The sequence below is a fragment of the Calidris pugnax genome, unplaced genomic scaffold, assembly GCF_001431845.1.
Source record: "Calidris pugnax isolate Ruff unplaced genomic scaffold, ASM143184v1 scaffold199, whole genome shotgun sequence".
NCBI lineage: Eukaryota > Metazoa > Chordata > Aves > Charadriiformes > Scolopacidae > Calidris > Calidris pugnax.
This window is the reverse complement of record NW_015090970.1, coordinates 169,524-184,138: the sequence shown is the minus strand read 5'-3', so window position 1 is coordinate 184,138 and position 14,615 is coordinate 169,524. Positions and strand designations below refer to the sequence as shown.

The 14,615-nt window shown below is 43.6% G+C and overlaps 1 protein-coding gene across 1 annotated transcript; it reads right to left on the bottom strand.

Moving 5' to 3' along the window:
- Positions 1 to 3,303: 3,303 nt before the first annotated feature.
- Positions 3,304 to 13,820, bottom strand: UHRF1 (ubiquitin-like with PHD and ring finger domains 1). Its single transcript, XM_014952887.1, has 15 exons — positions 13,454 to 13,820; positions 12,511 to 12,683; positions 11,880 to 12,095; positions 10,951 to 11,057; positions 10,580 to 10,766; positions 9,787 to 9,910; positions 9,591 to 9,698; positions 8,693 to 8,797; positions 7,678 to 7,784; positions 6,654 to 6,816; positions 6,419 to 6,556; positions 5,938 to 6,049; positions 5,660 to 5,817; positions 5,242 to 5,340; positions 3,304 to 4,180 (listed from the first exon to the last, which is right to left on the bottom strand). The coding sequence occupies exons 1-15, from the start codon at positions 13,715 to 13,717 to the stop codon at positions 4,034 to 4,036; spliced, it is 2,208 nt and encodes a 735-aa protein (XP_014808373.1). The 5' UTR covers positions 13,718 to 13,820; the 3' UTR covers positions 3,304 to 4,033.
- Positions 13,821 to 14,615: the final 795 nt, after the last annotated feature.

The window sequence follows — 14,615 nt, the reverse complement described above, 5'->3', positions numbered from 1 at the left end:
GCCGCCCTGCGCCAATGGGGCGGGGAGGGACCGGCCGGGGGCGGCCCCATGGCGGCGGGGCAGGGGGGCGCCGGGGCCGACCAGCCCCGGGGAAGCCATCGTTAACCTTCTTCGGGTCCCCCAAGCCCGCAGGCAGCGCCCTCGGGGCCGCGGCGTCGCGCCCTGAGGGGGTTCACCCTGAAGGGGCTCACCCTGAGGCGGCCCCGCACAACATGGGGCCGCGGGGACTCCGCTCCTGAGGGGAAAGTGGAGCGGGAGTGGCAGAAAGGTGTCAAAGATGGCACACAGGACATGTCACCGAGACGATGACAGCCTCCAGGGGGGTTTCCCGGGCACAAGGTGCCTCCCCCGGTGGGCGGCCCCATGGCGGCGGGGCAGGGGGGCGCCGGGGCCGACCAGCCCCGGGGAAGCCATCGTTAACCTTCTTCGGGTCCCCCAAGCCCGCAGGCAGCGCCCTCGGGGCCGCGGCGTCGCGCCCTGAGGGGGTTCACCCTGAAGGGGCTCACCCTGAGGCGGCCCCGCACAACATGGGGCCGCGGGGACTCCGCTCCTGAGGGGAAAGTGGAGCGGGAGTGGCAGAAAGGTGTCAAAGATGGCACACACGACATGTCACAGAGACGGTGACAGCCTCCAGGGGGGTTACCCGGGCACAAGGTGCCTCCCCCGGTACAGGCCACCTTACCCGGCACCTCACCCCTGCGGGGAGGGGCAGCCCCAGAGGGACCCGGGGACCCACAGCCCCTGAGGGACATGAACATAGAAACGTCATGTGTCAGGCTCTCACGGCATCCAGGTGGGAGGTTGAGGCTCCTTCTAGATTTCACTACCTGGAGCTTTAAAAAAACGAAAATAAGTTAACCATCCTGTAGTGACAGTGTGCTGAATCCCCCTCAGAGCGGTGGGATTTACCCCCACTTCATTCCCATTCCCCCACAGAAGATCTGGCAGCCTGGTTTCGGACAGGGGTGGGTGCCTTTCTCCTGCTGACAGCCCCCCCTCAGAGCTGAGGAGATGCCACAGGGTGAGGTGAGTACCCCTAACCCTGAGCTGCCGCCTCGCAGCCCGGGCAGCAGTCATCAGCCCCACACAGCAGATAACTCTTTCCAAACTGGCTGCAATTACAGGACGGTGGAAGCCTGCCAGGATGGAGAACTATCAGGGGCATTTTTTAATTTGCGCTCAATTAAACCGCGCAGACCATAGATTCTGTACACTTGCTGGGGAGCGAGATGGGAATTCCCAAAATAGAAGAAAGATCCTTGTGTTGGTTTGGGTTTTTTTGGTAATGTTGTTATTCTTGCTTCCCCATTCCTTATCTACACAAAACACTTATTTTACCAGATCACATACTGCGTATTTACTCCAGAATTTCACAATGTAAACGTACAGGAGCATCATCCTAGGAATCACAGAATCATCAGGGTTGGAAGGAACCTTCAGAGATACCAAAGCAGGGTCGCCCAGAGCAGGTTGGACTGCTCAAAACCCACTCTGGGTTTTGAGTATCTCCAGAGAAGGAGATATTCTACCATTAAAACACACAATCCCTTCATATCCAAAGCCACACACCAGCTCACATTATAGCACTGTCACTTTCCTCATTAAAACACACAATCCCTTCATATCCAAAGCTCACATTATAGCACAGTCAATTTCCTCGCAGAGCTTTATATATAGAAAACTGTAACCCCCAAATTATAAATTATCTAGTTTGCAGAGAAATCCCAATTCATGCTAAATAAACACTAACACTCAGTACGCTGAAATCTACATAGGAAAACAAAGTTTGTTTTCCAAATTCTAAATAATAACAAAAACAATAGACTAAGGAAGTTATTGCAGTAGGTTCTTTCAATTTAAATACACACACAACTTCCTTCATTTCACCCACTCACCCCAAATTCTTTTCATCACAATATAGATTAAAACTTAGGACAGTTTCAATGAAATTTAAATACCTGAAATTGAGAGTGTTTAATGTTAACACTAATATTAAAATAAAATTAAAGAGGGCAGATTAAACAGCAGTTGCAAAGTTTCACAGCTTTTGTTTTTAACACGCCTGTGTTTTCTCCATCTGCATTTGTTATGAAAACCTGTGTTTTAGTTTATTCCTCTGGTTTGATAAGTTGATGGAGATGCTCCCACCACAGGCAATAAACCCCTTCAATACGGGGCATGACAATGCCAACAATTTTGGTCTTATTCGATATATGTGCAGGCAATTCCAATTGCCAGTTGATATTTGGATTTCAGTTCTGTGGAAATCTAACATAAGTTATTCCCCAAAAAGAGAGAGATTCTGGGAGTCTTTTTTTCAGTTGAACAGAATATACGCCTTTCACTAGTGCCTGGAAGCAGATCTTTTGAAGAAAAGAGTATCAAATTAGTATTTTCCGCAATTTCTTTGTAGTGAAAAACCATAATGAGAATAATAGGCCTTAGAAAATAAAAAGGCTTAGCATAATTGAACATAAATACAAATTTCTGCACAAGCAATTAGGTCTGGAAACCCGCTTCAGATAAAAAGAATTAAAAGGAAAACAGTCAACATTTTCATCTGAAAAGATATTTATTTTGAGAACTTCAACTTGCACATTGTACAAAAAATTGACAAATTCAGCAAAAAACCCCTATAAAACGCATTTTTTTTCCCTAACATATTAACATTATAATTTTAAAAAGGGTAAGAGAGTTAAGAAAACCAAAAATAGGCACATTTGTTCCAGTCTGTCTGCAGTAAAGTGTGATTAAAAACATCCCTGTCTTGTTGAGGTATTAAACTGCAAACTTTGGTAATGGTAGGAAAATGAAAAAAAGACAACCCATGGACAAAAGTACACCTCCTTGGTGTCATGGACAATAAACACAATGTTTCATCAAAAAAAAAAAAAATAAAGTCAAGAATCGGTTATTCTCCATTTCCAGGTAGAAATGCAGCAAAACAAAGGGAAAAAAAAAAAAAAAAAAAGGCATGTTATCATAATACACCCAGCATTAGGAGGAAACCTGAAAGTCTGCAAATCTGTGCTAATGGTTTACAGCTACAGTGTTCTATTTTACCCAAAGAATAAAATCCGGTCGGCGAGTTTAAACAATTCAGTGCTTATGAAAAAAAAAAATAATAAAAAAAGATATATATATGTGGTGATTCAGAGCCCAGTCTTTCAGCAAAGGACAAAAGGCACTTAAGAATGGCTTTAGTATATTCCACAATGGCATTTCTGGATAGAAGACAGCACCTGGCTGAACAAATAATTCCCTAATAAGAAAGAAGTCCAGCTGAGGTAGTACTTCATATTGCTCCCACCACTTGGCTATACACAAGCAGCTTTATTTTCTTTTTTTTTTCGATATACAAAATTAGCAGGAAATGGCTTTCGATAGGTTTCTCAAATGTATAAAACCCAGTTCTTAAAAAAAATAAAAAATAATTAGCAAATACCCACTTGTGGTAATAAAAAAGATCGTTAAGCCAGAAACCATCTTGTACAAATTGAGCGTCAAAATGCTGCCAAGGTGATGCACAACTCTACCTTGATGGCCAAATCCCCAAACGGTAAAGATTGTTCTAGCAACCAAGCCATTTATTTTATTTTTTGGAATAGAAAAAAAAAAAATAGAAAAATAAGAGTGGGCAGAGGGGGCACTCTGAGAACTTTCATAATCATTAGCAGCCTTACCGGAAGCACTTTGTAAATCCTTTTTAAAAAAAAATAACAATTCTGTGCTGATGAGTGGCAGTTTTGAGGGGGGGCAGCAAAAAAAAAAAAGCGAAGTTTGACATTTAGAACAAAAACAAAACCCACAAACATACAAAAGGATATTCCTTGAAGTTTATAGTTTTTTTAAAAACGAGGAAGACATTAAACTTTTTTAGGGGTCTGGGAGAACACAGACTACTGTTTTGTTTGTTTTGTTGTTGGTTTTTTTGTTGGGTTTTTTTTTTTTTTAAATTAAGCCCATTGAAAACTCAATTAATAAGTTTGAATAAAAGAAAAAAAAAAAAAAAAAATCGAAGTGCTTTACAGAATCACCGTCCGTTGCCGTAGCCAGGGAAGAGCTGGGTGAGGACACTCTGCAGGGTCTCGTTCACTTGCATGGTGTAATTCCTGCCCAGGTCGTAGCGGCAGGCGGGACAGCTGTACACGTCCGCTCGGAAGGATCTGTCCAAGCAATCCTGGGGAAGAATAAATAAAATAAAAAAAAATAATAATTGGTTAAGAAAATGGAAAAATGAGATGCCTTTAACGTCCTGGTTCAGCCGGGTTGGGACAGGAGCCCAGCGAGGCCAAGAGCAATGAGCACAGCTGGGAAGGGAACCTCCTTCCTTAGATGCAACAGCACTTAGAATTGTCTGGGTGGGAAGGGACCTTTAAGATCATCCAGTCCAACCATCAATCTCACTCTGATAAACCCATCACTAACCCATGGCTCTAAGCACTATGTCAACCCACCTTCTAAATCCCTCCAGGGATGGTGCCTCAACCCCTTCCCTGGGCAGCCCATTCCAAGGCTAAGAACCCTTTCTCTGTCTAAATTGTTCCTAATCTCCAATCTGAACCTCCCCTGGGGCAACTTGAGGCCGTTTCCTCTTGTCCCATCCCCTGTTCCTTGGGAGAAGAGACCAACCCCCCTGGCTACACCCTCCTTTCACCACAGCATCTTAGTCACAGGTATTTAGGTATATGGTAGAGTTATTTCATTCAATTACATTTCTAAAGATCAAGAATTCCCCCAGAGCTGCTAAAGACTGTCAGAGCTTCTGCAAAAACACATTCTTCTTCAAAAAAACAAAACAAACCCCCTACTCTACTCTCTGTAACCCCGTGGAACCCATCGGTGTCACCCAGCAGCACTGAGCCCGCAGAGCGGCTCGTGTCATCTTTTGAAGGAAGGGGGTAGGAATCGGGTCACAGCAATGCAATAGTGGAACTGTCTTTAAAGCACATGCCAAAAAAACTTCTATGCCCAAGAACTGTCATCAAATCAAGGGCTGTGGTTTAGTGGTGGCTCTGGCAGTGTCAGGTTGATGGTTGGACTTGATCATCTCAGAGGTCCTTCCAAATCTAGACAATTCTATGATTCTATTAAATTTTAAAATACAAACCTGCCTCATGCTAAAGGACTAACTCCTGGCCAAAAAAAACCCCAAATCTACACACACCTTCACCAGTTCTCTCCCCACTGAACGAGCTCAAGGCTCGTTGGCTCCCCAGAAGAGCTGTTCCAGTGACTCACCTTGCACACGTTGTGTTGGCACACGGTTGTGACCGGCCGAAACACGACCTCCTGACAGCAGATACACAAAAAGGCCTCTTCAACTTTATTTAGAAATTTCTGTAAAGAACAACACAGGAATCAGCTTGTTGCTCCTACTCTCTGAAAGACACAGCTCACTAAATGCAATAGGTTACTTTAGACATAGAAAATTTTTCTATAAATTTCAACAAGCTAAAAAAAATAGTCCCGTTAACAAGTTCTTCTCCTACTTAATGACCTCAAATATAGTACGTTAAATTTAGGCTGGGAATGTCTACAGTGGAAAAAAAATGCTGTAGGTCTGAGGCTGTTTCTTTACGCAGCCAAGAACTCTGTATCTAGGGATAGTACACTAATTAGTTGTCACTTGATATCTGTAAGGATAAGCGTGACGTACCGGTCCATCCTTGAGAGCTTCTAGTACTTCATTCCACAGTTTTTCATTGGCTTCATCACTTTTTATGAGAGCTTTTTGCTGAGATGTCAGCTTGTATGGCTCAACTTTAGTTTTCTTTGGAGTCCCTGTGGGAGAGGTAATGAGCTTTTCCTCCCCACCTGAAAGAAAACACAATGACTTCTTAAACAAACAAACAAAAAGCAACCAGAAAATAATAACTAGATAAAATGCACAAAAACCTACAAGGCTTTCTATATCCACTTGCCTACGCCACAAACCTGCTGATTTCCTTTTCCTCTTTCCTTTCCCCGGGGTATCAAACTCATCATCTCCATTATTTTCCTTCTCCTTATCTTTGTTTGCAATAACTTCCAAATACCCTTCAGGATACTACAGGAAAACACAAAACAAAGAGCATCCAATGCAAATGCACCTTTCACAGACTTAGAGACTGTTACAGATCAGAAGAACGACGTCTCGAGAACTGCTCCAGTTTAAGCAATCGATCCCTGCTCTGCCAAAGCTCTTATTCAGACTGGAAATTCTGTACAAGAAAGCGAGTTTTGTCCATTTAACCTCCTGATGTAAGAAGAAATCAAACCACCCACAAGACTGAAAGCACTTTTGTCCCCCTCGGTCTCAGGGGACGTCTCGATTCTTACACAAGGATCATCCTCAATAAAATGTATAACAGAAGAATTCCTGATGTCCATCAAGTTCGTCGTCCAGAGGAACCCTGCTGATGTTCCAGAGGAGTACCTGCATTGTTAGGCCCAACTTTTTCATCCTGTCCTTTCCTTCTTTGGTCCAAGGAGCAGGTTCTTCATCATCCCTCCTAAGCAAGTAACGCCACACTAGAAATCCAGACTTCCCCGTCTCGGGCCAGTATTTCACAACCTAAAAGAGTCAGATGCAAGTCCATCATACACTGTAAAAACCCACTGGCCATAACCAAATTCTCCTCATCCAGTAAAGGAACTCAAATCCTCCTTACCTTATATATTCCATCGTATCTGTTCCCTTCTACAGGAGCGTATTTGCTGTGTTTGCCTCCTTTTACGTTCCTCACCACGCGGACGGGTTTCCCAGCTCTCCAGTCCTTGGCTTCAGCTCCGTTTTTGTCGTTGATGGGAGCACTGCAGTTCAGAGCCAGAGCTCTGCAAGAGAAAAATCCAACAAACTTAGTGTATTTACAGAGCAGAACCCTTCAGAATCAGAGGGAGGGCAGAGCAAAGCAGAGTTTTCATAGTAAACCAGCTACTGAGAAATAATAAATTTAAACTATAGTATTTGACTCAGAGCAACACATGGATAGAGTTGAGTACAATACTGAGAGGAGCAGCAGAAGCCACAGGAATGGCTCCTGAAAAACTGGAAGCTGTTGCCTCTTTGCAGATAGAGGAGCCCCTTCGGAATCTTTTTGGAGGAAAAAGGATGTAGCCAGTTGTTTTGTTTGTTTATTGTAACTAGGAACACTTTCAAGTATCTTGTATAACACCGAGAACTCTGGGAGATAGTCATTAAGCCTCCTGAGAAGCCACATTTTAAATACACTGATTCTTCATTACATTACCCTGCTGTAATTGCCCAGAGCACCTCCTCACCTCCTCCACTCCACATTTGTGCCCAGAGCACCTCCTCACCTCCTCCACTCCAATCCACGTTTATTTGTAAGAATAAGAGTCCAGAATTACAAGTGATCTGGTCTCCCAGGGTGACCAGTGGCTGCAAATGTCCTCAGAAGAGAATATAAACACCTCTAGGCTAATTTACTACTCTGTTCCTTAAATTTCAGTCAATATTTACTGTCAGACTAATACCATTTACAGTTGTTTCATTAATTCATTCACTGTAAGAAGCATTTCCATTGTGCAACTGATCTGCAGCCTCCAGCACGGTCAAAACCTGATTTTGACAGTTTTTCCACTTGGCCTGTTTCTTTTGGAAACGGGACAAAATATTTTGGGTTCCCAATTGCCAAGTCCTAAGGTCAGGGATGGAACACGAAGGTTGCTGACCTGTTCATGTTGGTGAGTTTTTGATCACAAGACTGTTCCGCTGTGCGTTTGTTTCCAGACAGATCGCGCCCTCCGCTCCCTGTATATGTGAAGGAATTTCCATGATCCTGAAACGTATATGGATGGGTTCGACACATTCATAAAAAAATAATTCAATAAAAGCAGAAGAGTCTTTCAATCAAGTAGCTCTAATGTTATATTCTGAAGAAAAAAAGGTGCTTCCTCTGTTTAAGCTCCCAGACTCAGTCCATGGCCCTCCCTTACATTGCCAAGAGAGGAGTCAAGGTGATAACTGGTGTCTTGTCACGCACCTCACAGAGACCTCTGCCCACTTCACAGAGACCTCTGCTCACCACAGGCACCAGAGCTGCCCAGAAGCCTGGGGGCACCTTCCAGAGAAGGAAACCTTAACTGGCACCTCAGCACTTCCACTGGTACGTGACCCCACAGCCAGGATTCAGGCTTGACACGGCCACTGAGACTCCTGGCTCCCTCTTTCCATGAGTGGTGACCCACAAGAATGAGCCCTAGAGCCTGGTACGGCCTCAGAGGGGTCAGGTCTGGCCAGGAGAACCCAACGATGCAGTCAGAAGTAGAACTTCTATCCCTAATTTTGCTCTGAACACTCTCCTGACACACGAGGACCTGACAACATGTACCAAGAGACTCTTCAAACCATGGATGCAAAGCACACCCTGTGAAGGCAGCTAAGGACCCTTGGGCTGAAAACTGACACATGGATATTAAACTTAATTCACATTTATCCCATTTCTTGGGTTAACACATATTACTGAACTGTAGTATTCCTTTGCCTAGATTAAACTTAATTCACATTTATCCCATTTCTGGGATTAACACATATTACTGTAGTATTCCTTTGCCTACTTTTCTTCTGAAGAACATAAGTATCATCAAAATGAGCGTCTCGTATGTGTAAGAAGTAATTAAGGTCAAGCCTTTGTTTTACCGATGAGTTTGTTTGGTTCTCAGACATAAATAATCAAGATTCACTTACTATGTCATCTTCGTAGCCTCCTGCCAGCACCAGGGAATAGGCCCCATCGTTACTCCTGCCATGGATCCCTGCTACGTGGGGCCTGTGCACGCCGGACTCGCTCACCTGGGGCAAAACCAGAGTTTGTTGGGCAACTGCTGTTCAACAGGCCACAAACAACATCACTATCTGTCAGTCTTGGAACTAAATTAACTAATAGTTCCATTTCAGATTTGCTTTGCTTATATTACAGTGTGAAACTGTGTTTCGCCACTATCCTCCTAAAAGCTCCAGGCAGAGAAAAGAAAAAATGCTTAAAAAAAACCCCAAAGGCATTGAATATTTCAGCAAATTGAACACATGGGTATTTTTTGTGATGTTCATTTAGAAATTTGGATCTTCGCACTGAGATTGCTTATTAAGTTCCCAGAATTTTAGAATAATGTAGGTATTAAAATTAAATGCCTGTATAAGGAGATTGGTTTTGAAAGACTTGCAGTAGCAACCTCCATCTAATACTGGAAGACAAGAGCTGGATCTCTCAGGGCTTTTTCTTCCCCAACTTTCTAACAGGATGAGAAGACCTGTTTAATGTATCCAGGTACCCGAGAGAGACCTGTTACCAGCAGAACCAGTGGGAGATACCACACATCTGCTGGACAGGACAGGCTACTGGAAACAAATACGTTGGTTTGGGGGTTGAGTCACCAAAAAAGGACTAAAGAAAAAAACCCCTTGAAAGGCCCGGACAATGGGGCATTAGTTATGGAACACTTGGTCTAGACAAAGCCAGAATTCTTTCCTTTCTGCACTCACACGTCCAGTGACACACACTCCAAGATTAACTGTTTCAGGTGCCTGGGAAGAGCTGGCTCATTCCCAGTTTTCCCTACAGGGGCTACAGGGTTCAGCTTCGTACCTGAACTCGGAACTTCCACATGGTGCCAACGGGAATGCCAGGAATTGGTCCATAGTGGTTGGAGGGGACGATGGTACATTCCTTTGTGCGACCAACACAAGCCATACCCTGTTTCAGAGGGCAAGATTGATCAGCCAAGAATTTCAAGGAAGTAACACACACTGTTCTTCAAAGTAAAATAGCTTTTTGAACTGACCTTGCCCCAGTCTCTCCGCGAGGATGAATTAGCAGATGCCATCTTTTGTTTCTTTTTACTTTCTTTTAATTTTTCTCCTGCTAAAACCACCTCACTTGCATCATTTCGACATTCAGGGCAATACCTAGAGTCACCAGTTGATAAAAATTAACTAGTAGCAAAGCCTTAGATTAAAAGAGAATTTCCTGAAAACATACCGAGTTACAATTTCCTGGTGTGAACCTCAAGAGGACATGAAACAACCCTCCCTACTGGTATTAGACCAGTATGAGCTGGTGTCCCTGCACAGCCTTCTAACCCACTGCAGATGTATCAGGAAATCTGCTGTATCATTAGAAACATTGTATAAAATGCTGAAACAGATAGATAGATGTATTTCACTGTCCATATCTATCACCATATACATTTCACATATAGGACAGTATCTATCACCAGCCTAAAATGATGATGGTGCCTGTGGACTATCTATAAGCAACCCATAAGGACCATTACCCAAGTGACACCTCCTGGCATCAGGTTTGAGTTTGGTTTATTGGTGGCTGTGCTCTCTTTGAACAGGGATGGAGATCCCCAAACCAGGAAAAGAAGTTTGAAAGCCACTGGCTTCAAACATGCTCTCACTAAACTGATGCTCAAGAAAAGCTATGAAGTCCTACCAAAAACCAAACACACACACAAACATCTCTTCACCTCACAATGTTGCCACCTAAGGGCAGCATGAAGCCCTAGACCTCACTTTCTGCTCCTAATTAGATGGTAATTGCGATTCAACACACACATACTTAGAACTTACCAGTCCTCATCATCTGGAATACTGCTAAGGGGAGGGTTGAGGCAGTAGATGTGGAAAGCCATGTCACACTCGTCACACATGAGCTGTTTATCTGGATCTTGTTTGCCTCCACAGATATGGCACGCACAGATTCTGCAGGTCTTGTTGGGGTTGTCCTTACAAGCTTTACACACGGGTCCGTTCTGTCCTGTTGGCAAAAACAAACCACAGGCCACTTCAGCCTCCAGAAAGTGCCAAGATACCCTTGAAATAGTCAAGAGGAGCCACAACTACAAGCGTCTCAACTCTTAGACCCTTGATCCTCCCAAAGACAATCAGCAGAACATCACACGGTAGAACCGAAACGTGCAAGAACCGCGCAACAGACTCACGTTTTAATGGACAGGCGTTAATTGGAGAAGCAGTGCCTGGTTCTTCGATTTTATAGATTTCATCCACTAATGTAATTCTGCAGTCATTCAAGGAATCCCCAGCCTCCCTGAAAGGAGAAGGCGATAAAAGTCAAAGAGATCAGACTTTGAAAGTATCATCCGGCATGAATTCAGAGCTGTGAGGGTACATCGGTAACGCAGACTGCTCTGGAATCAGCCCTGCATCACATGAAACCTGTTCCAGCATCACATCATCAGGGACGGTGGCACGACACCACAAATCAACTCATTTTCATGCCATTAAAGTGTACCCCTTCTTGGCTCAGCAAGAATCCAGGCACTTGTAGCCTTCAGTTTATCGTTAGTAACTGTTCTCCCTCTTTCAGACTAATTCCGATTATATTTTACAGTTAAAACATCAGAATCGCTGTGGTGAGAAGAAAGAGGGGGAATATTCTGGCAACAGTGTGAAACTTAAAAAATATATACTTTTTTTTCCCCCTGAAGCCGAGAGTCCCTTAGATGTAGGCTCATTTTCTCCTTCAGGAGAGAACTGGATGTAAAGCGAGGGTTCAGCCTACACCATCATATCTAGCAGCAAGTATTACACCAAATTTTTTGTAAAATCGTTAAGGATAGTTAATGGAGTAAACAGTTCTTCTCCTCTTAGTGAATATCCCAGCATTACGTGAACCCACAGATCAGTGTATCCCGTGATTCCTTAAAGCTTAAAGTTCAATTCCTCCAGTGGAAATTAATCAAAAAGGCAGTACAAAGTCAATCACCCAAGAAGGACACCGGCTTCTCTCCCAGAACTGCCCTCGCACCATTTTTCTTGCGTCAGTTTTATCAGCAGAGTCGCTCGGACCTCACGAAAGCTTAAGCAGAGTTGGAGAATTCAATTTATTCCACGTTAGGAATTTGCTTACCCAAGTAATATCTTTGCATTTATCTCCTTGATCATTTTCGTTTCCCTTTTTTGCAGAATCTCCGCATCGTACCAAAAACCTCTCTCTTTTGGTTCATCGGGATTATAGTTGACCATCACCACCTGTCCTACCTCTAGCTGGTGCCACTTCAAAATAGTCCGTGCACGAGCCCGTACATCGCTCGAACTCAACTCTACAACTCCGTTCTCTGGGTAACTTGAAGTAGAAGGGAGGGCACAGAGGGACAGAGAAGAAAAATCAGATTCAACATCACAAGCTGTTGTAGGTGATGGATTTTATCCAGAGGGCTTGATTAAAGAACCCGATGCCGCGCAAAATAAAAGAATATCAAGAATAAAATCCCCTTCTCCCACCCAGACACAGCCAGAATCGGGCACTTTAACTTTGTTCCTGTTGTATCCCATTTAAAACTTGGTTAATAGCATTTCATAGTTCTAAAACCAGCCCCCTGGAATTCCAACTGTAAGACAAACTTACATTTTTGAGCCCCATTAATTGTAATTACCGAGTGAGCCCAGTTCTGGTTTACCTTGTGGATCTCAACAATAAAACTTCCCGTCAACGCCACAATCCAAATGACTTTATAAGCCAAGAAGGTGACAAAACTCACTCTTCGTATTTCACGTGGTATATTACATCTTCTTCGGGCACGGTCGTCGGCTGATCGGGATCTGTGCAACTCTCAGCTGATTCCTTTGTAGGTTTTTTCCTGGTTACATTTACAACCTGGGCTTCAAACCACGCTCCCATGTTCGTATCTCGAGCGTCGACCAAGTCATTGATCTGCACAAAGCAAAGCCCACAGCTCAGCAAAACACATCCTCAAATTCAGCATTAATTTCCAAGTCTACCTGGAGATTTAACCATCTGAAGAACTTCATCATCATCAAGAAATTTAACAGATCTTAAAAATTAAGATATATTTTTTTTTGCCTTCCTGATCCCATTGTGCGTCCCTACAGTCTTCTCGGGTTCAACCTCTAAAGCTAAAAGCACATTCTACACCAACAAGTATAAAAACATGATTTCATATCTTCTCTAGTACAAACCACTATTAAGGAGTCTACAACAGACTCTCAGGACTGTCTTGCTCAGTCTGGCAAAGACATCACTACATTTGTAATAAAATCCAATGAAATAGAAAAGTAAAATGGTTCTGAGCAGCTGGTTGAGATTTGCTTTTGTTCATTCAAGAAAGTTTCAGCTTTGACAAATGCAGTGACTTGGAGCAAAAACATTGGGAAAGGTTTTTAAAAATCAAAACAGGCACTCTGAATGCTTTTAAAAAATAAATTAATGTATTGTAGTTTTAGTCAAAAGGCTAAAATGAAAAATAGAATACTTTGACCTACAACATGTTACATTTCATTGGTCTGTGGGTTACTGGGTTGGTTTTTTTTTTGCTTGTTTGTTCTTGGAGGGTTTAAGGAAAAAAAGAAAACACCCACACGAGTGGGACACGAGAGGTTTTCAGAAAGTCTCAACCCCAGAGAAACAATTCCCCTCCCGAAGTGGGGCTGTTAGTTGTTTAGTTTTTTTTTCCAGTGACTCACCTTGTAGAGGCCGAAGCCGGGGTCGGGCCAGTCCTGCTGGGCAGCGGTGCTGGGCTGTCCCTCCAGCTCCAGGGCACCCTCCCCATTGTGGGAGCTTTTGTCCGATTCGCTTTGGCCGGAGCCGCAGCCGGAATCGGTGTCGGAGAGTTCGGGATCCTTCTCCTTACTCACAGCGGGGAGCACCGCTGGGCTTTGTCTCACCAGGAGCTGAACGATGTCGTTCAGTCCGACGCTGTAATCGAAAAGGGAGTGACCGTCTTCCATCTACAGGGAAAGCATCAAAACAATCTGCTCATTCCCTTCCACGGAGCTTTGCCAAAGCAAAAACCAACCACCCATCGGGCTCCAACCCGCCAAGAGAGACCACAGCGCTTGAAAACCATTAACAATCAAGCAACTTGGCAGCTCTTCAGCATCACAGTTACTTATAGATTGTTATTCTTACTATTTAAAATGTTCTTTTTTTTTTTTTTTCAACAGCCTCTACGAGCTAGAAAACCAAGACTTCCCGGCTGCGGTGGCCTCGTTACCCAGAATAAGTCACAGCATTCCAGGAGATCTGAGAAGGTTTGCATCACGTTCCCCAACAGCATCAATTCTGGGAAGTACTTAAAGAACTACAGATTCCCTAAACTAAAGATAATTCCACTTTACCTACAAACTCCAAAGTTCCTTCTTCCTTAATTCACACACATCCCATAACATGAAAATCTAAAGATAATTCCACTTTACCTACAAACTCAAAAGGTCCTTCTTCCTTAATTCAGGCACATCCCATAACATGAAAATTAACGCAGATGGGTCTTTATATTCTAATTGTGTGTGTTCCAGGTTATTGTCACAGCATCCCTCTGTTAAATGTGCCGTTAAGTAGGAGCCAAAGAGTTAATCACCTACTTTTCTCCAGGCAAAGACACGATTTTTCCATTGCAAGTAAAATCAAAAAAGATTCAATTCAACTTGAAACCAGCCAATCGCTTTTTAGCCCAACCAGGAGCATCATAATTTCACACCCTCGTTAATTTTAAGAGTTTATTCTGCACGTCTGACGTCGCGTGTAGTCAAATCAAGATCCTACCCCTGCAAAAAGTCAAGAGAAGCAGAGAGGACCACATAGGTCTCTCGATCACCTTTCAAGAGCTCTGAGGAGCACAACCATTTT

What these genes read in the sequence shown, in the direction of transcription:
- UHRF1 (XM_014952887.1), bottom strand. Translation starts at nt 13,717, where the DNA reads ATGGAAGACGGTCACTCCCTTTTCGATTACAGCGTCGGACTGAACGAC. An exon ending in GATACGATGGAATATATAAG is followed by an intron (nt 6,557 to 6,653) that starts GTAAGGAGGATT and finishes TGACTCTTTTAG; the next exon opens with GTTGTGAAATACTGGCCCGA. An exon ending in AGTTGGGCCTAACAATGCAG is followed by an intron (nt 6,050 to 6,418) that starts GTACTCCTCTGG and finishes GTTTTCCTGTAG; the next exon opens with TATCCTGAAGGGTATTTGGA.